Source organism: Carassius carassius, chromosome 45, assembly GCF_963082965.1.
Source record: "Carassius carassius chromosome 45, fCarCar2.1, whole genome shotgun sequence".
Lineage (NCBI taxonomy): Eukaryota > Metazoa > Chordata > Actinopteri > Cypriniformes > Cyprinidae > Carassius > Carassius carassius.
Window position 1 is genome coordinate 9,282,079 of NC_081799.1, and position 22,391 is coordinate 9,304,469.

The 22,391-nt window shown below is 34.9% G+C and overlaps 1 protein-coding gene across 1 annotated transcript in view; it reads right to left on the minus strand.

Moving 5' to 3' along the window:
* Positions 1–369: 369 nt before the first annotated feature.
* Positions 370–22,391, minus strand: part of LOC132127311 (leucine-rich repeat transmembrane neuronal protein 4-like) — a 121,898-nt gene continuing 99,876 nt past the window's right edge. Inside the window, exon 3 of the mRNA XM_059539110.1 lies at positions 370–5,715. Coding sequence (XP_059395093.1) covers positions 5,374–5,715 — 342 coding nt within the window. The 3' untranslated portion in view covers positions 370–5,373. The remainder of the gene's footprint in view (positions 5,716–22,391) is intronic.

The window sequence follows — 22,391 nt, forward strand, 5'->3', positions numbered from 1 at the left end:
TGTCCTTCTGGATATTTGCATTAGACACTCATTTAAGAGTCAACACAGACATATAAAAGTCTTTTCTGTTCCTTTAAATCCTACCCTTGAGGAAAAATGTGTTCCCAGAAGACACTGGAGCCCAAATCACAAGGGGAAAAAAGAACGACCAAAACAAACAAGCAGGAGGGATACTCAGTGAAGCTGTGATTTTTTTTCATTTTCTTTTGAAGCTCTAATTTCACTTTTATGTGAGTAGACTGTATTGATACATTCTTTGTATGGAAAGTTCTCTCTGAATATTAGCAGATCATGCCTACTGCTGTTAGACAACATCCTTTGCGGACAAAGACAAATTAATTGGAAATCTGCATTAAACTTGTTTGTTTTCTGCCAATTAATAACACCTGCTTGGATAGTTCCAGGGAAAAAAAAATCCTTGAAGTGTTTTGTTTTGTAAACATTAACACAGGTTTGATTTAAACCCCCTCTTGTCGCATGAAACTGTGCCCACCTATGATCCTTGTGCCAAATTGAAATGTGATTGCATTGGAATCCATTAATAATTCATGGATTCTTGATTAGGGATTATTAACATTAAGTAGAATGTTTTTTTTTTTCTGCTTGTAAAGTGTATTATGATTACAGATTTAAATAAAAAAATTATTTGTGTAAAAAGGTACACATTAAGGTTTATTTTGTATTTCACAAATAAATGACTAACATTAAAAATCACTGCTTCGCAGAAAGTGCAAGGCACTACATTTATTTTTATTATTATTATTATTAATATTTTTTTTAAATGTCAAGTATTTTGGGGTCAAATATTATTTACAAATTAAAAGTATACAAAACCATTCAAAAATGTGCGGTCTGTCCAATTTTGTAATGATTTTGAAGGAGTCACTTAGGCTGCATTTATTTGATTAAAAAAATGTTTCAAACTAGAAACATTGTGGAATATTTAAATATTTAAATAACTATTTTAAATTATTTTAATGTAGTAGTTTATTCCTGTGATGGCAATAATGAATTTTTCCTGCAGCCATTACTCCAGACTGATTTTGTTGCTTCATTAATTTAATGATTAATAGAAAAATGAAGATATAAATGATTAATAATGCCAAATCTGATTTTTTTTAAATAGTTATTTTCATACAAGAAATTATTATTATTATTATTATTTAGAATTGTGTTAAGACATTGTCACAAAGCCAGATTTTAATCAAAACTGAACCAAAATGTTCATATTTTTTATGTATTGTTTTTACCAAAAATAAACAAGACAACAGGAGGGTTAAAGACGTAAATGGCAAAATGTGAATGACAAGTGAAGAGAAGATGCGGGGCGTCCTCAGCCTTAGGTAAATGACCGTAAAGCAGCAAATTGTCAGAATAATGGGAAGAGACAGTTACATAAGGCGCCATGATTTGGTAACTCTGTGGAGGAGGAGAATCGTTGCTTTGAAAGACGGTTTAAGAGCTTAGATTATCTAGTCAAGGTAACTCATCCAAATAGTGATAGGATCAGATGCTTTCATACACATTTCTTGTTGAAATTTTGTGGTTCTGAATAAATTAGTATGTGCTACGTATATTATCCAGACTGACCAAGCAGAGAGTCCCAAACAGGAGGTCTATAATGCATGGAGAACATTAAATAAAATTATTTATTTAATTTCAATTAGAATAATTAGAACGAAATATTCTAGTTCCCCCTGAACAACAATCTGACTTTGCCTTTTCAAATTAAGGACACAGAAAGTGGTATGGATTTTCTGCAACACTGCCGTCGAGCTAATGCCTTGCTGTAAGGAGCGTTTTATGAGGTTGTAAAGTTCTTGCGACTTACTCAGAATTGAAATGCGGTGGGCAGGTAACCCTATTAGCATTTACTTAACAACATCAAGCTTATACTTGATACATCATGCATGAAGCCTCGGAGCAAAGTACAAGCCACTCTCATTGAACAAGTAGATATTATTTTGCCTGGGTGTCTCGAAAATACAAACTGAGGAGAAAGAGAGATAGGATCACAACGGTTAGGGGACATAGCAGAATCAAAGTATCAAAATGAGCATTGATATCAATCTTTCTATTCCCAAACAGATGTCAGCAGTAAAGCGATACGAAGAAAATGAAAATCTATGATGCTAATGAGATGAGGAACCCAATGAGACGGCAGATAGAAAAATATCAATCTTTCAAATGAGGGGTCATATCCAGTCTCTCTAGAAGCATATTCTTTGATCTGGGTGCGCGTTTAAACAGCTGAAGCTTCGGCCTTTTTCACAAAACTTGCGTCGAAAGAAGCAAAACAATATGTTTCTTTATACTCTCTATTTACAAGATAAACATACGAAGACAACTGGTGCCGGAAACCGTCAGGACATGTTTCAAAATGATCGTCTTGACAGCATCACTTCTCTTGAAGAGATTGAGACATGACAGTGTGAAATCCGTTTCTTAGCTCGCCAGCACATTTCCTGTGATGTCATTGCGTTTTATCCATCATTGTCCGTTATAAACATGCCAGCGTAGAGTCCTGGAGGGGCCAAAGCAGTTATCGTGGCTCCTGAGGAGACGGTGACATTCCGTCATTGTTCCGGAGGCCTTGAACAGGTTGAAATTTGCAATATCCACACTGACTGTTGGTGAGGTACCATGTCCACATTCATTGTGTGAAGTCCAACAAACAGGCACACAGGGTGAAAAAAAAGAACAAACAAACAAAAAAAATCTGTGTTTACAGGCAATAATTCTATATTCTCAAAGTCCTTGAAGGTTGAAAGAAAGAAAAAAACAAACAAAACATTAACGCAATTGGACAATGGCAACAGTTTCTTGAACAAAATGCTCTGTTTGAACCTCGGCGAGTGAAACAGCAAAATGAGTAATACAGAATCAGTGAAATGTGACTAATGGATGACCGCAGAAGTCTATTAGACTAGTAATAGTCCAATGTTCAAACAAAAAAAAACACACAGGAGCATCTGGTCTGCCTTAATCTCAACTCAAAATAAAAATGAACAGGCCCTCGAATGACTATGGGAGACCGGAGGCTATTGTAACACTTATTCAGCATATGCTCACTAGAGATTACTTTCTGCTTGAGGAAAAGCATGATCGTTTGACTTTGTGAGAAAAACCATTGATTTTTCTCCTTTGTTGTCTTAAAATAATAATAAAAATGATATAAAGCATTTTCCACTTAGACTTTGTGAAAACGATTCAGTAATAAACATATTACATCACTACCTATTAAATCAATATCACTATTATTTTGATTTGCACTCTTATTTGAGATACAATGGGATAATAATTTTTTTTTGTAATTGTTATGATTGCACCTCGTCACTGTCGCAATCAAACCCATAACCCTCTGACTACTTGTATTAAATTCATTGTAATGATACTATTACATTTGGGACATATATACATTTTGTTCATCAACACATGACATGTAGATTTGTAGAAGTCTGAGTTATATAGGAACATTGCTATTACAATTGTCTCCGGTCTCCCATACGTCTTAATGTTATAGCCAGTTATAGCAATTCCATCCATGTAGCTACTTTGTTGAGTGACATCTGGAGTCAGAAAATATTGGTTTATTCAGCTCTTTGATACAACTGGAGGCTCTTAATAGAGATTCATGCTTTGTTATTGTTAGATCATTGCAAAGCCATTTGAAAATGGGTTAGAAAGATTGTTTTGTCAGAAAAATGTCCCACACAAGCATGCAAACACTTCTAGCCAAGGTCCATTTCACACATTGTCATCTGCCAGAAACTCAAGTATGCGTTGAATTTTCAGCATTCTCAGGTTTTCCATTCAGGTCAATTACTGTCATAGCGTATAGCAACTGTTTGAAGAAAATATGGCTAAGCAAGTTAGCACACTTCTCAATAACGTATAGCTAGTCACCTCGATATAAACACACACAGTGTAATACCGCTCCCACTGGAGGTGTGTTACAACAGTGTTTGCACTTGCGATGTGTTGCATACTTGCGAAGAAGATATTTCCACAACTGTAATGTAACTCCAACACGCTAAGCGAGTGAGGGACGTTTGCTTTGCCCCCCTATGATTCTTCCCTCTTGAAGCTGAAGTGTGTAATTTTTTGGCTTTTTAGCAAAAAGCAGAGACAACTAGTATTCAGTAACAAGTATGAACAAGAGTATGGCTTCGCAGACACATATAAATACTTTTGCACTATCAAAATTTTTTTTGTTTGTTTAAACTCCAACAAGCCAACATAGCAACACTGGCTAAACCAATAGCATAGGTTTGAGGGTGAGGCTTTCTGTTTGCCTGACCAATGGCAGATTAGGGAAACCTTTTCGAAAACAGTCATTATTTTTCACACCACTGGGCGCAGAAATTACACACTTCAGCTTTTAAACTTAAAAAAACACATACACACTCACAAGCAAACACACACATACGCTATCTAGTCAACATGTAGCGTTCAAACACTGAGCTTGATGTTTTTCACACAGTATTGAATCCTACAGAATTGAAAATTAGTCATAAACTCCGGCGCCCGCACATTACAGTATGCAATAGACACATACCGATTAGTCTGATTACATTTTGAAAAGAAAGACAAGCTATGTACATCTAAAGTAGCTTGATCTTTGGTACATGTGCACTCTGAAAGACCTTGCTTTGTAAGACTTCATTTCACTTTTAATGAATGCTTTTTTTATACTCAAGAGATCTTCCATCTGAGATGCTCATGTCTGGACAGATCTGTCTTTTTAATCAAATAATGACAGCATTTATGAGTGCTCCCTGGCAACTAAATGAAAATAACAGCGAGAGGCCTTTGAGCTCTGGTGAACATTAATTTGTTTCGTTTCATTTTCTCGTTCTCACACTCTCTCCTTGTCAAAAAAAGAAAGAAAAAGACTTATTTATTGCACATTCCTATTCATTCTTCACTCAGCATGAGAGAATCACCATTATCTACTCTTCAGAGAAGGCGTCCTGTAGAGTTGGTACAGAGCGAGGGCTGAATGAAACCAAAGCCACGTTTAACGTCTTATGCATGTTGCATTGGATTTCAATTTGCCACTGAGCAGAATGGGGACAACAAAACGTGTACGGGCCTTTGAGTCGGAACAAAGAAAAGATGGAAAAAACAAATGGAATCCCATTTTCCAGGATACACTGCACTCCACAATGAAAGTGTACCATTTGCCAGATCCTCGTGTCCTCCAGTGATGTCGTTGGAATGTTTTTCACTTCTCTATATTTGCGAGAAACAGTTAGTGCACAGCAGTACGCGCAGTTTTCAGACGTGCCACTGCGTAAATGTGGATGTGGATCACCGCCCAGGCACATCCTCTTTTGAAAGTACCCATCATGCCTTGATTTGCGAGCGAAACTATTGGCGTCTAAAAGTGAGGGTGCTGGTGGAACGTTCTGTTGTTGGATAGTTAATGGAGCGTTCTGTGGTGGGGTATGCGATGCTGGGCCCCTCCATGGGTGCTCTCTGGCTGGGTGGGGAGCAAGGTCCCGTGGTGCCTGTGTTGATGGTGGGCACTGCCGGCAGGGCCACAGTCTGGATGGTGCTCCTCTCACGGAGGGGAAGCTCCTCCAGCCCCTCCAGGCTTTGCGGCGGCCCCTCGTAGCTCATGTTGAGCCGCAGGGGCTGATGAGCCTGGCAGTAGTCCACTATGGGCTGCTCATACCTGTAGAAGGCTAGAGTGCTCATCTGGTGAGGGACCTGTAGGGGGTAAAGGAGAGAGAGAGAGAGAGAGAGAGAGAGAGAGAAAGAGTGAGCTGAAGATCCCTAATTAGAATAATTAAGTCATTAACAGTCATTAAATTGTCATTAAAATGATTGAAAATTGAACATTTTGTCATTTTTTGCTGACCCTCATGTCAGTTTAGACCTGTATGACTTTCTTTCTTCTGTAGGACACAAAAAGAGAAATTTCTAAGATTGTGCTAGTTGCTCTTTTCCATTTGACTAACATAAATAGAGATTGAAAGATTAAAGCTTCACAAAATGATACAAAACAGCATCCATAAAACAGCGCTTCTCAATTCCAGTCCTCGCTTACCCTAGCTCTGCATATTTTGCATCTCTCTCTTTGTTAACACACTTGATTCAGATCATCAGCTCATTAGAAGTGAGCCCAATTCATGGACTGTGTTTTGTTTGATATGGTCCCTACACAGTGTCCATTTCCCCTACTCCCAATGCATGGAAAATCCATTGAAGTTTACTTCACTTCAGAATATTCATTCACAAATTTGCGCTGCACCACTGCCTGCAGCGTCTTCACACACAGACAAAACTTACTGGAGAAGTGTGAAGTGGGACAAAATATACCTCTGTAAATAAATACAATTCAAATTTACATCTCGCACACTTTAACGCCCTTTAACTGGAATCATTGTGGAATATCCAGTGATGTCCACTTTGCAGGGCACTTAAAGTCAAATATAACAAACGTCTGAAGCGATGAGAGAAACAAACAAAATGTCCAGGGCGGGGGTACGTGACGACTGGAATTAAGAGCTGCTGCCATAAAATATAAAAAAGTATTGCATTTGAGTTATGCTCATCACTGTAATAAATGTTGCATTTTTATAATTTTTTTTTATTTGAGTAAATTTCAAATGGTAAATTCATTAGTTTTTCTACATCAATATTTCAAGATTATTTCAATGTAACTTGCCATCTCCATGCCATTTTTTGTTAAATTTACTAGCAATTTATTGTATGACTGAAAATTGCTTCAATGTAGGGCCCTATGAAATCCATTTTCTTTTTTCCCAAATTCTGTTTTCTTTTTTTCCAAATTCCATTTTTTCCATTTACATTTTTCTGGATTCTGTTTTTTTCTTTTTTAATTTTTCTCAACTCCTTTTTAATGGTTAAATTAAATTGTATTAATCAAAAAGCATGTCCAATTAATTAAAATCATAAAACTTATACATTTTCACATCAATTTAATAAAAATTTGACAAAAATAACATGTTTAGGGCCCTATGAAATGGGGCACACACAAATATTTTTTCTTCACCATATGTTTTATTGTTACCTAATTCTGTGTTTTAGCATGTGTACTTATTTAAATGATTAAAAACAACTTAATTAAAAAAAATAGCCTTATGAAATGTTTTTTCCCCTTGGAAATTCAGTTGTGTATTAACATTTTTCTGGTTATCAAATGAAGGCATAAAACATTCATTGTGATTTTTCTTTTAATTATTGAAAATTAAGCAAACTTTATTTTTTGGTAAACAAAGGGGATTTACTAATAAAAATAAAACATGGAAGAAATGTTGTTTCATTTTAGTAGTAGTAGTGGTGGGCAATGTACATTCTGCTGAACAATAGTAATAGTACAAATGGCAAATACTTGTCATTAAATTAAACCGGATAGACTCTGCAGTTCTGGAGATCATGTTCATGTGTTTACTTCCTCATTTAGTGAGACGGCAGACTCTGAAACCACTGCGAGCTTCACGTGTGCTTCCGTGTGTGTAATAAACGAAACCGCGGATCTGTGCCATTCGTTAACACAGACACGCAGAACATGTCACATAACACAGACTTTTCCGGCTTAATATTTACAGATATTAGTCAATATCGTGATTTGATGTATGTGCAATGACCTACTTTTGATTAATTCAAAAGATTTGTTCACAAATTGCACATTGCTACATCTCCCATTAAGAATTTGAATCATTCAGAATGGAAATTTGGACTGGAAGTTTCGCTGAAAAGATCAGATAAAAAAAAAAAAAAGATGATTTGATTCAGTGAATAAAAGTGAATTTTCAGTGAATAATGACTTACATTTTGATCTTTATTTCATCACACAAAGCTATTGTATGACTCTGAATACTGCACGTGCTTTACAATACATGCTTTTTTGTCCTTTTGGAGCTTGACAGCCCATGTCCTCATTCTGTTTCCTTTATGGAAAAAAGCAATCAGGAAATTCATCAAAAATTCACCTACAGCATTGTGTTCCAAGGACGAATAAAGTCATTCAGGTTTGGACTGCCATGAAGCCAAGTAAATAATGACATTTTTCATTTTTGGGTGAACTATCCCTTTAATTAGAGTAATTAAAACACCCCCTTACCACAAGAGTCATTAAATAGTCATAAAATATCTCTGATAACGATTCTACCACCAAGAGACATGCACACACACAGAGTTCATTCCAACATCCCTCATTCCCGCATCGTTCTCAGCCCACTCGCAACTTCCTCTTTAAGCTCTGCTTCCGTCTTCATTTAGAAGCTGCCTCGTGGCGCCGCGTTTTCAAAGAGGCACCGCGCTGGTAGGGGTAATAGCTTTTTACACAGAGTGCACACCCAGCATCTGTCTTGCTTCCCAGTGTGTGTGCTGTGCTCGCTGGTGACTCACTCTGTGTATACACAAGAGGCAGAACACACACACACACACACACGTGAACCCCCGCACAGACTGCTGCAGCTATTCCTATGATAAGTGACACAAGCAAATATGCCTTTCCTTTTCATGGCGTGACTCCGGGAGAGTCACTGTGGAGAAACATGCCACATGTGGCTGCCTCATATATAGTGCAACAATCTATATTTTTATTTTTCCAGAAAAAGTGCACAAAATATTGGTCATGCATTTTACTGTATACGTTTTATACTGTACATTATTTCCAGAAAACAAGACAAAATCACGGATATATATATATATATGTATTTTTTTTACAGAGTTATATATAACCACACGCATGATAACACATTGACAAGTCAGCTGAAACGAGTTGCCATTTACTTCCACTGAAAAATCAGAGACCATTGCTTTTAAAGGAGCAAATTAGTGAATGCTTATAGTGAAGAGCAACCTGAGCGCGATTACCGTCGACGAGGACTAAGTGAACATTAGTGACAAGAGAGCTCTGCTGGTGTGACAGACGAAGAGGTTTTACAAAGAGACTCCTGACAGGAAGAAAAATAAATAAACAACGTCAAATGCAGGGCCGACTCTCAAGTGATAATGAGATGCGTTGTGTCAGCGGCTCGGGTTTAAAGCTCTTTGTATGCCACAATTAATCCACTTCCCCATATTCCCCTGAGCAGAGCGAAAGGCTTCTTTGCATGGGCACCAGCAGAATGCACAGCTACTTAAAAAACTGCTTTACTTAGAGTCTCATGGGATTTGTTAGGAGGAAATGGATAGTCATATACTGTAGGGTCACTACAAGGGATGCCAGAAGTACTAAAGCCGATACTAAAATGCGAATAGCGATTTTATACACTGACATGCCTGTTTGTGTTTATATGCATGTGAAAAGCACTTGCTCAACAAGATACAGCAATGCTGCAAAGCATGCAAATAATAAAATCAGATATGTATAAAAAAAAGTTCATCTGTGCTTTAGGTCTTAGTGCAATTTAATAGATCTGATGCTGTCTGTTACGTTTATATATATATATATATATATATATATATATAAATTAATCAAAAACAATATTGACACTACAAAAGATAAATGCTCACTTATGATAGCTTTAAGTCTCTACAATCAAATATGAGCACAAAATTAGGCCTAAAGAAAGCAAAATAATTAATTTGCACATTTTGATTACAGGCCTGATTCTCATTTAAACTCAAACAGCATCCAATATTAATGCATCGTATCTAATAGTCATGCAGTGAAGACTGTGCCAATTATTTAAGTGGTTTATTTTGCATTTGATTACTTGAATACATGATTCTGCTTTTACATAAAACTTTAAGCACTGTTGACTTCATTTGTTCTGTGGCTTATAACAAATATAATTTCCTGATGCAATTACGTGATGCAATGTTTATTTAATTGAGAAAAGCTGAAAACAGATAATTTTGTTATTAAGCTAAAAGTTTTGTGATTGGTTATCGGCAGATGATGATAATCATACATCGTCAAGTTTCTGCTAATTAATTGGCTTATCTGACACAGTATGTCAGTCCGGTTGACAATATCAATCACAAAGAAGCAGCAATCTTACAAAAACACAGGAAGAGGCTAGGAGCTGAGCTATTAAGTGATCCAAGATCCTGTTGAATTTGATGAGTTATTGGTGTGTTTAGGACACAGGTGGGTCCAACCTTCAGTCTACGAGGACCCTCATAACCATCAAAAGGTGCCCGGGTAGAATGAGCACTTGCCAAAATCCGAACCATTGCCCCAGGTGATTTGGAAAAATATAAAATAAACAAGAAAGAGGAAAAATCATTGTTGTCAAAATGAAAGAACCTTCACTATTATTTTTTCCCCCTCTTTTTTCTACAATCTGTCATAGATATTCGGAACCACAATATTGTAAATATTTAATAAGATACTATTGTATTTGTTGTTTCAAATGTTAATTTAAGCATACATATATTGTTGCCAAGTAGATTTATAACGTTTAATGCAAAAAGTTAAATACAGTAAAAATCTAGTTTAAAAAAATCATTACATTTTCTACAGTTTTACAATAAATGAACACAATGAAGAAAATTCACATACAGTACATTTGTTTAAAAATTCATACAATTTTTTTAATATATATATATATATATATATATATATATATATATATATATATATATATATATATATATATATTAGGGCTGTCACTTTTCGTTCGAAAATTGATTGCACAACCAATCGGACCAACCAAAAAAAGTTTCGAAAATGAAAATAAGGAATCGATTTTAACCAAATATGTACACTATTCATTTTAATAGAATTAAACAATAAAAAAATATATATATGTAACAAAACTTACAAACAAGCAAAATTATTTCAATATTAAGTCAATGTAAAGACGCATTTACGCGCGTCTGGAGGTCTCGCGGCGTGTTAGACGCGAATTCACCTCATCCGCGCATCTAGCTACAGGAGATTCTGAGTTATGAAAAGGACCATTGCAAGTTGACAGCGACCGGCTTTTGTGGTGGAAAATTGGCAGTAATACCCCCACCTTGCGCAGCTGTACCTGAGTGTCCCTGGGACATCAGTGCGGTCGGAGGGACGTCTTCTCAACAGCTGGACATATAGTGAATAAAAAACGCTCTGCTCTGGACCCCGAAAATGTTGATCGACTTGTTTTCCTGTCCAGTAAATTTGTAATGGCCCTAGCCTTTTTGCGCATTTCATTATGCCTGCCTAGTGCCGGTAACGTTCAATAAAAAAGCACCCATGGCCTGTTCTCAAGTCCATTTAAAGTTTAATTTTTTGAACAGTTGTTTGAAATGGATTGAATCATTATTTAAAGTAATCTTGGAGATTTTTGAATTGCCTAAATCATAAATTCAGCCGGGTTGAAGCCTGCAGTGATGTTTTTCTTTTGTTATGCCAGCCGTCCCCTCTGCATATATATTTTTTCGAGAATGTTGCACTCCTGTTGCTGTTTGTTATTCTGCACGAAACATCATGCCAATAAATAAGAAATATTGCTGACGTTCCTACGTTATTTGACGTTGAAAAAGGAAATGTCTTTTTTTTTAGACATGGAAAATCGATTTTACAATCGATTCAATGAACACTTCAATGAAAATGATTTTTTCACAAAAGTGACAGTCCTAAAAAAATAAATAAATAAATAATATATATATATATATATATATATATATATATATATATATATATATATATATATTTACCAAAGAACAAACAGCAATATTTCTCTTCATATATTTGTACATACATTTATACACTAACGTTGAAAAGTTTGAAATTGGTAAGATTTATGTTTTTGAAAGAAGTGTCTTATGTTCACCAAGCCTACATAAATTTGATTTAAACACACTAACAAACAAACAAGCAAATCAATCAATCAGTCAACAGTAGTATTATGAAATACATTTACGTAAACAGTTTCTTTTTTTAAATTGTAATTTATTCCTGTGATGCAATTTTCAGCATCATTACTCCAGTCTTCAGTGTCACATGATCCTTCAGAAATCATAGTAGAATAATGTAGATCAACTTAAAAAGTATGTCTTAAAAAAAATAAAAAAATAAAAAATAAAATAAAATGACCCCAAACCTTTGATCAGTAATAAGTTCGAACACAGTGTTTGGCTGTTGTCTAAGTTAAAGTGAAGCAAATTTTTCATACTGACTAGAAAAGACAAACACTTTTGTTTTATGCAGAATAGCACACACAAATGAATTAAGATTCATTAAGAAAGTAGATTGCTGATTTTGAGTTGCTGTTGGCTGGAAGCATCTACTCTGATGAAGTGGCAAGGTCAAATTGTGCTGAGCTACAGTGTGTGTCAGAGGAAAAGAGCAGTCAGCTGAGAACACAAATATTTAGACCAGGATGTTTATCCTACCGTGAATGAAGTGGACTATGCAAATGAAGAGACATATAAATGATAAACAGGGTGAATCCTGTACACTGAGGCAGACATTACACTCACAGTGAGTCAAACCTATCTAATGAGCACTCAGTGCTACCATAATATCACTCCTTCACTCTCTCCTGCTCAAATCAACTCGATTAAGCTACGTTTACTTATTGTAGACACTCAGTGGGTTAACACACACACACACACATACTGTACACACACTTTTCTCTCTCATCGCTATTCCTTCCTTCAGCCACTCCCAACTGATCTTCAGTGAAGTTGCATTGATTAATTATAATATATTAACTACTAACTGTTTCAGTGAATTCTGAAGAGTGCAGGGACTCAAATCTAACCTTAAAGTGTGTGTGTGTGTGAGATCGAGAGAAACGGTGTGTGACAAGTCATAACTACACCTTTCAGCATGGCAAAGTGACAGATGTGGACCTTAGTCAGGGTAGACACTATATTTAATTTAACACGAATGAAAAACGGCTGTGAGGGACAGACGTATGGTCCATTTAATGGGTTTCACTGGCTTAAAGGAACAGTTCATCCAGACCGGGTACCATGAACAGACTTGTGGGTTAATGACATGTTAATTTTGTAATAATAATAATAATTTTATATATATATATATATATATATATATATATATATATATATATATATATATATATATATATATATATATATATATATATATATATATATATATATATATATATATATATATATATATATATATATATATATATATATATATATATATATACATACAGTATATATAAGGATACATTCATAAGTACAATGAGTTGAATACACAGAAAGAAGCCTCATTGAAAGAATAATTTATTGAAAATCTTGTTAAGCAGGTTGGCATAATCTTTTATTATTATTTCATAGGGAAAAATATTTATATTAAAAATATACCTTTCATTGCTAGCTACTAATACTATTAATAAAGCAGAAATGCCCCTGCAGACCCTTTTGAATGTAAGTCAATAAGGCTCCTAAATAATTATTTTTGATTACAAAGGCAAGGTTAGTTCAGGATGTAAAATGTTGTGTGACTATAATTGCATATTAAAGCCAAAAGTCTGGGGTTTGTAGGATGTTTTAATGTTTTTGAAAGCACTATTTTTGAAATACTATTACAATGTAAACAAACTGTTTTCTATTTTTAATTTATTTTAAAACCTTTTTAGAAATCCTTCAGAATTTATGCTAATTTAGTGCTCAAGAAGCATTTCTTATTATTCATGTTGAACACAGCTGCTTAATAATACTGGTGCTTAATATTTTTGATGAAACAGTGGTAATTTCTTCAGGATTCTTTGATTAGCAAAAGTTTTTAGCATTTCTTCGAAACAGAAATCTTTTGTAACATTATAAATGTCTTTACTGTCACATTTAATCAATTAAATGTGTCCTCGCTATATTATAAAAAAATAATAACAATAAATATGACCCCAAACTTTTAAACTGTACAGTGTTTTAAAACTTTTCTTCACTCATATTTAATTACATTTTTAATTCCAAACTTTTCTTTTTCTTTAAATTAATTCTTTGTTTTCATCTCGGCTATTCTTATTTGTCACTGACCCTTATAATTCACCAGTCTTTTGCCATTTTTTAATGCTTATTCATAGTACACTAGTCAAGCTTTTTATTATTGGTAACGTACTGTGGTAATGACACATCATCAGTCATCTGTTACAGCTTGAAGACAATCCCATAATGCCTTTGGATGAGGTTTAAATAGCTTCTATTCAGCGTCTGTCACGAATCTCCTGTTCTGTTCCCGGGCTCTGGTGCTTTTATTTGGAGTGGTACATATTGTGATGTTTCTCAACTCACTGTCTCCTGCACCATTACCCAGACGACAACACTGCGGCCAACTACAGTCAAGTGCTGGGCTGTTTGTCCATTACGGGTGATGGTGAGAGCAGGGACTCATCAGTATGTGAGGGACACGGTCTCTTCGCCACTCCTGTTTATTCAGAGCTTAACTGGGAATTCTTGTGTCCTGGCCACTAGTTATGCAAATAAGCATGCTCACGTAGCATATTAAAGCAATAAAGTCAAGCGACCACTTTGATTTGTTGCACGCTGCTGGCCTTAGAAGCGTGCCAACTAGCTGACAGCAAAGGATATTAGATTGCCCCTTCCGAGCTCTGTAAGGAATCTATAGGATTCATTTTTCCCAATGTTCAGGCCAAAACCTTTCTATTACAAGAAACATTACTGCAGTGCATTTGCAGTGCATTCATGCAGGAGGAAAATCAGGGCAACAATGTATTTACCATGTCTAAAATGCTAAACAAGGCGAAAGACATTCACCATCTGCATGCATGAGTCATCCTGCTATAGCCAAGCGTGCGCAGTATAGAATCCGCTAGATCTTTAGTTAATAAGGTGACAAGTATGATAAGCAATATTAAATTACTCAGGTTTCCAAGCACAGCCTGCATGTAATGGGAAAATGCATGACTACATGAGAGAGGATGTTAAGACATTGTGCAAGTGTGAATGTGGTGCAATTGGAACAAATTTTCTATCATTATTTATTCTTCTGTATGTTGCACAGAAGAGGATTTATTTATTTATTTTTAATACCTGGACAAATAGGACTAAATATATAAATAAGAGGGACTAGATAAAAGGACTGAAAAAGTAAATAAATAAAATGACTAAATCAATACACAAGTATAAACAAACAAACAAATAAATAAATAAAATGACTAAATAAGTAAATAAATGTCAGTGAATAAAACCATACATTTTAATTCCTAAATAATTAAATAAAATGACTAAACAAATGAATAAAATCACAAAATTAATAAAGGACTTAATAAATAGATAAGTAAATAAAATGATTGAATATATATATATATATATATATATATATATATATATATATATATATATATATATATATATATATATATATATAGTGACTAAATACATAAAATGACTATATAAATGAATATATACACATATATACATAGCCAATCAATGTTTAAGTGCTTTTAAGTGGTCAGTATAATATTAAAAATAAAAATAAAAAAACCTTGAGGTAATTTATAATAATAAATAATGAAAAAGTTTCAGTTCGCAGGTATAAAGATCAGAAATAAAGTCACAATTACAAACAAATAAATAAATAAATAAATAAATAAAATTGTAATATAAATTCACAGTGTATAATATATACACATACTGTGAAAAAAACTGTAACAATTAAGCCAAATGCAGTGACAAAAAGAAATAAAAGTTGCCATTAAAATAAATAAAATACTTATTTTGAGAAATAAAATTGCAATCCTGAGAATTAAAAAAAAAAAAAAAGTCGTAATGTTTCTCACACAAGTCATAGTGGACATTTTTATGGTGGAAGGTTTTTTTTTTTTTTTTTTTTCAACCGGTTACTTGTCCTTTAGTTTATTTATTTATTTTGTCATTTTTGGAAGTTGACAACCTCTAATCACAATAGACTACTACTGGTAGACGAGAGTTGCTTGTATGAGTCTTTATAAATTGCTACTTTCTTTTGTTCCATGGGAAACATGAGGGAGAGAAAATAACAGCAGAATTGTCATTTATGGGTGAACTATCCCTTTTAGTTTGTTTACCAAAGCAGCAAACAGACACCAGGACAGGATCCGTAGTTACAAATTATCTTCACAATAGTGTGGCAGAAGTATTTTTATCACTGTCGAGAGAGTTTAAATCGTCCTGATGGGGCTTAAAAGTGTTCGCATGCATGTGCGTGAGAGTGTTGCATCAGGGTACGTGAAAAATTCATGTGTCTGTGCTGTGTGGAGGAAGACGACACAGATGCTGCATGGGGAGCCTGTGTGACACTAAAGACATCTGACACACTTTCAATGAAGTAAAACACATGTCTGAGGGCGAGTTTGCCTGAGCAGCATTACATTTAAACAAGCAGGAGGGCAAGAACATGTTTAAGAGAGAAAAGGGAATTTGAAGATGAAGTAACCATGACAAGAGTTTGCTTTTCATTTATGTAACAGATGAACTCATACATTATCTGTCAGAAAACTGAAGGCTTAATTGCATTTATCCAATAAAGGTCTGTGCACTGATCTTTGGGAAATGTTGGCAGAGTTGGTACACAGCAGAGGTGGAAAGTAACGAATTACATTTACTCGCGTTACTGTAATTGAGTAGCTTTTTTGTGTACTTCTACTTTTTAAAGTATTTTTTTTAATCTGTAATTTTACTTTTACTTAAGTATATTTTGTTTGAAGTATTGTACTTCGCTACATTTTAAAACACATTAATTACTGAGTAAAAAAAAAAAAATCGCTCCCTGGAAGCTATGTCAGTAAATAATGGGCAGGAGGGCAAACTGGCGCTAAAATCACAAGAAAGATGCAGACGGACAAAACAGGCGTTAGTGGTGGTGCAGACACCGCTGAAAACGAAACCCCGTCATATTCTGAAGTTGAACTCAATGAAATGAAGTGAACCCCTGGCCATATGTATGCTCTATTATGCTGTGCTTGCCTAGGGAGACCAAACTAGCAGTTTATAAAATCTCGACAAGACATCAACCCCACGTAAGCATATAGAGGTGAGCTAAATAATTGCGTCATTGCATTGGTGGTTAAAATGATGCTTTGACATTTTAGCAAGAGGTTTTGCACAAATTAGCCAAAAAGACTGCTGCGGAGTGTGCGATATATATTGTCTGCGATAATATCATAATTGTTGTTTTAATGATGTACGCGCGCATTTAGAGTGTTCTTTCACTGTGTGATTCAGTCTGTTGAAATGCATTTAGAATGAAATCAATCAAAATCATTTAGAATCAAAATCACACAAAGAATGCTGTCTTGTCCTCTAAAAATCATAATCACACACACACACATATATATATATAGTTAGATCAGTGGGGATTTCTTTAAGACTGTAAGGGAAGCTCAGCTTCCCCTCTATTGTAAAAAAAAAAAAACCCAACGGTCAAATATGTACTATTGTGTATTATGTATTGTGTTAATCAGCTACATGTCGGCTGACTCGATTTTCTTCTCCTACATTCCCGTAGCGTCACAGTGCATTTCCCTGTTGAAGCCGAGCGTCCATTGACTTCGATGGGGCTGCTTTGAACAGTTTTTTTCAGTGCTCCGAAGCTAGACGGTCATTGGATAAATGCTGCGATTATGTCCCGCCCACGGACGCTCAGCGTCTCTGGAGGTGAATGAAGACTGGGCTTCCGCGTGATGATTGGAGGATCTGTCGATCTCCTTTTGACTGACAGCGGTCTGCACCATAAGAAGTCGGTGAAGCTGTTTCACGCTCAGTCCCATGATCGCGGATTTCTCAAGTGTATTCGAAAGACAAACTGCGGCAATATTTCTTGATATTTGTAAAATACAGAACCACCACAAAATTAAATTGGTAACTAAGACAGATTGAAAATGTGCGCGCGCGCGCACACACACACACACACACACACACACACACACACACACACACACACACACACACACACACACACACACACACACACACACTATAGCCATCTAGTGGTTAAAGTGATTTATTACAATTTTTTAACTGAATTTTCTTACAAAAATCTTACATTAAACCTTATAAAATTATCCATGGTATCCCCATGTATGAAAGTTAGAAATCTGGGTCTTTTATGAAGTGAATTTTACCTGAAATGCTTTTTTCTTTTTTTGTAAAAAAAAAAAAGCCTATTTAAATAAATATTTATTTATTTATAGAAATGTAAAAGATTTAAATCCTCCAAAAACTGTACAAAGTTTAGTAAAAACATAAATGAACAGAGTAAAATTATATTTGTAAAAAATTTAAATATTTTACTATTACAAAATGAAATGTTATTGTCTGGGGTCAAAAAGACCCCGAGTGTCACTACAAATGAAGACCATCAGAGGGTTATAATGTAGGCGGGTTATAATGTAATATAATATAATATAATATAAAATTTTTTTTTTTTTTTTTTTTTTTTTTACAACAGGACAGTAAACTAAGAGACTTGCGTTTTAGACACCATATTACCATTGTTTTTGATCTATTTCTACAACAAAAATGTATTCCAAAAACAGCCACCAAAGCAAAATTTTGCATCTCTGAGCAACATGACAGTGTTTCGTTTCTGAATGAATCAACTGTTTAAATGATTTGGTTCAATCGCAATGACTCACTTATTAACAGTGACTTGCTGACACATACTGGCCATTTTAATTTCACATTTAAAGTATCTTTTGATTTTTTTTTTTTTATAATTAAGTTTTTATAATTTCAAATGAGTATTCAACATTTTATGTCTGGCATATCAAAACATTATTCATGCATTTGTAACTGCAGGTTAAATGCATTCTTGTCCTGCACTAAACAGTGTAATACATCTAAATGCCACGTCCGATGAAGCTTTTGCATTTCCTCTGTATTGAAAAGATGAGTTTGTTGATACTGATTTGCCAGATAACAGCCCAAATGTTTTATTATTCTAAATAACTGATTCCTTTAATTAAAAACAACTAGTTTGAGATTAATAGACCTATCCCAGGGGTGTCAAACTCAGTTCCTGGAGGGCCATAGCCCTAACCCTGCTCCAGCACACATATCATGTAGTTTTCAAATAAACCTAAATGATTAGATTAGCTGGATCAGGTGTGTTTAATTAGGGTTAAATCTAAACTGTGCAGGACTGTGGCCCTCCAGGAACTGAGTTTGACACCCTTGGTCTGTCCCATTTTTGACTCCCTCCCACTGTTAAAATGTAACTAAGTAATTTTTACTCTGAGTAAATTTTAAATGAGCTACTTTTTACTTTTACTTGAGTGGATTTTTTAGACTGGTACTTTTACTTGTACTTAAGTAAAATTTCATTAATGTAATGGTACTTTTACTTGAGTAGAATATTTTTTTACTCTTTCCACCTCTGGTACACAGTGACATTTTTAAAGGAATAGTTCACCCCAAAAACTTAAAACCTTAATGAGTGATTTGTTTTTTTACAAAGACACAGCTTTACTGTGTTAAGATGTTAACTGGGGGACTGGGGTAGTGGATTATTGTGATGTTTTTATCAGCTGTTTGGACTCTCATTCTGACGGCACCCATTCACTAAAGAAGGTCCATTGGTAAGCAAGTGATGCAATGCTACATTTCTCCAAAGGTCTTCTGATGAAGAAACAAATCTACATTTTCAGCAAATCAATCGATTTTCATGTAAATGGTCATATTTACACTCCCTCGTGCCATTTCTTTATTTCCGTTTCCTAAAATAAAATAATAATAATTTAACCAGTATATATATATATATATATATATATATATATATATATATATATTTTTTTTTTTTTTTTTTTTTTTTTTGCCTTAAATTACAATTCTGGAATTATTTATATTTATTTATTTATTTATTTGTGTTTTTGAAGAACGTTTCAGTTGGTTTTCTCAATATTACAAAAGTCAATGGGGTCCAAAGTTTTTACAATAATGTAACGTTTAGAAGATTTTAACTCTTTTAAGGATGTTTGTCTTTAAAGGGTTAGTTTAAAGGGTGTTTTATTCACCCTCAAGGCATCCTAGGTGTGTATGACTTTCTTCTTTCAGAGGAATCCAGTCGGAGTTATATAAAAAATTGTCCTGGCTATTCTTAGTTCTGTCATTGCAGTCGGCGTGTGTTACAGTCAACGTCGTCAAATAAAGCGCACACATCCATAATAAAATGTGTCTCACATGGCTCTGGGGGGTGAATAAAGATAATTTGTAGGAGGATTTCGATATAAACCAAGAGTAGACTGGTTTTCCTTTGCCAAAGTAAGGAAACTTTGCTTCATTTGCTCCTATGAACAAACTCGCGAGACTAGCATATCTCAGGAGCGCGTGCGCTGAGCATCCGTTGCTGCGTCATCCGCTGGAACTGCTTCAGTGTATAACAGTCAGCAGAAGTGAGAGAAAAGTATTTATTGTGTTTGAAATATGGATATTTTTCTTACAAAAACACATGGATTCGCTACAGTAGGCCTTTATTTACCCTCCGGAGCTATGTGAGGCACGTTTATTATGAATGCCCACACTTTAATCGACAACTTGTTGACTGCAATGAAAGAATTGTGAGGACACTTTTTAATATAACTCCGACTGGATTTGTCTGAAAGAAGAAAGTCATATACACCTGCTTCGAGGGTGAGTAAAACACAAGCTAATTTTAATTTTTGGGTGAACTAACCCTTTAAGGGTGAACTGTCACTTTAAGAAGAATTTAATTCTCTGATTAGACAAAAGCTTTAAACGATTTATCAATTCTGTGTTGGTGGTAACAAATAAATGACAAGATCGGAAACATCTAGGACGATCTGCGTTCATTTTGTGGCACTGCGCCATCTCCATCATCCTTTGAAAAGGTAAACTCCGTCTGCACGCCCAAAACTGCTGTGTCCATCCGTCCGAATCTACTTTCATTTTTACTATGTCTAGCTGACGAACATTTCCAAAAAAGTAAAAAGGATTTTTGGCTCTGTGGTCGCCACCCCTGTCAACTTTTAATCAGGGATATTGAAAAGGAGTGTGTGAACGGGTCTTTTTAAGCCGGGGCTAATCAGACATGCCTCCGTGAACTGGACCGAAGCCAGGCCTGTGTGAAGACCTCGCTCCGTCTCTGCCTTTGTTTCTTTCCCTTCTACTTTCTCTCTCCCGTCTGATTTCATTTCAGAGAGGGAGATTATCTAAAATGAGGCATTCTATCTAGAAAAGAGCACTCAGGATAAGCCTTTACTGAAGATGCGTCTGTTTGAAAAGGATCGATGCGGATTGTCTCTCCCTCCTGTGCATCTACGTCCTGGATTTCTGCTTTAAGGTGCTCTTGAGAAAGAAATACTAAGAATTTACTGCTCTTTGGTAAATGGACAAATCCCTAATTCTAATAAATGGAGCTGTAGACAACAGGTTTTGCTCCGCTGCTGGATCTCCTAGGAAAACATGTCATTTTTATTTATGTGTCTGTTTAGTATGCTTCTCTCCACCTCTACTCTAGTGGCAGCCTCAGACGGTACACCCACAACCTGTTCATTTACTGTCTGATGCAAATTGCACACACAACTGGCATGAAACCACTAATTGTGTTCTGATTGGCTGTTGCTACGCATCTTCATCTTATCGTCATTTCTTGTACCAGATCGAAGTGTGTTTCCCCAAATATACAGAAGCCCACTGTGGTCGTACATTACTAATCCATTGGTTTCTCAAGATCACAGTTTACTGTATAGCCATGTTGTGCCACCAGTGCAAGAAATTGTACAGTTCATCTTTACAGACAGATTTCAATTATTATTATTATTATTATTTTTTTTTTTTTATTACATTTTAAGAGAAAATGCATATTTTATGTGCCCTCACTGGATTTTAATCACTGTTTTTTCGACTCTCTTTTAATGTTTTAACACTATCACAATAATCCAAAAGTAATCCACACAACTCCAATCAATCAATTAATGTCTCGTGAAGTTAAAAGCTGCATGTTTGTAAAATTTTTTTAAAATCAATAATTTATTGAACTATCATGATGTTTTATCAGCTGTTTGGACTCTCATTCTGACAGCACCCATTCACTGCTGAGGATCCATTGGTGAGCAAGTGATGTAATGCTACATTTCTCCAAATCTGTTGTGATGAAGAAACAAACTCATTTACATCTTGGATGGCCTGAGGGTGAATATATTTTCAGCAAATTTTTATTTTTGGGTGAACTTTGTGGTAGTCATTATTCAACAAGTAAAACAATTATGAAGCAAAAACTGACAAATGAAACAGCAAAAATGCAAAAAAACAAAACAAAAAAATTACAAAAAATAATCAAATCATTGATTTCACCGAAAAAGTTCATAAATAATACATTTTATAAGTTTATAACCATTAAAACCTGTGACATTAAAACCTATCCTGGCCTAACATTTGTTGTGCGGAAAATGACAACACCATTTATTTTTAAATTTGGTTAATGTGTTTACTTGTTTAACTAGCAGCTAAAGCAAAAAGTTTCTTTGGGACGACAGGATTCACAA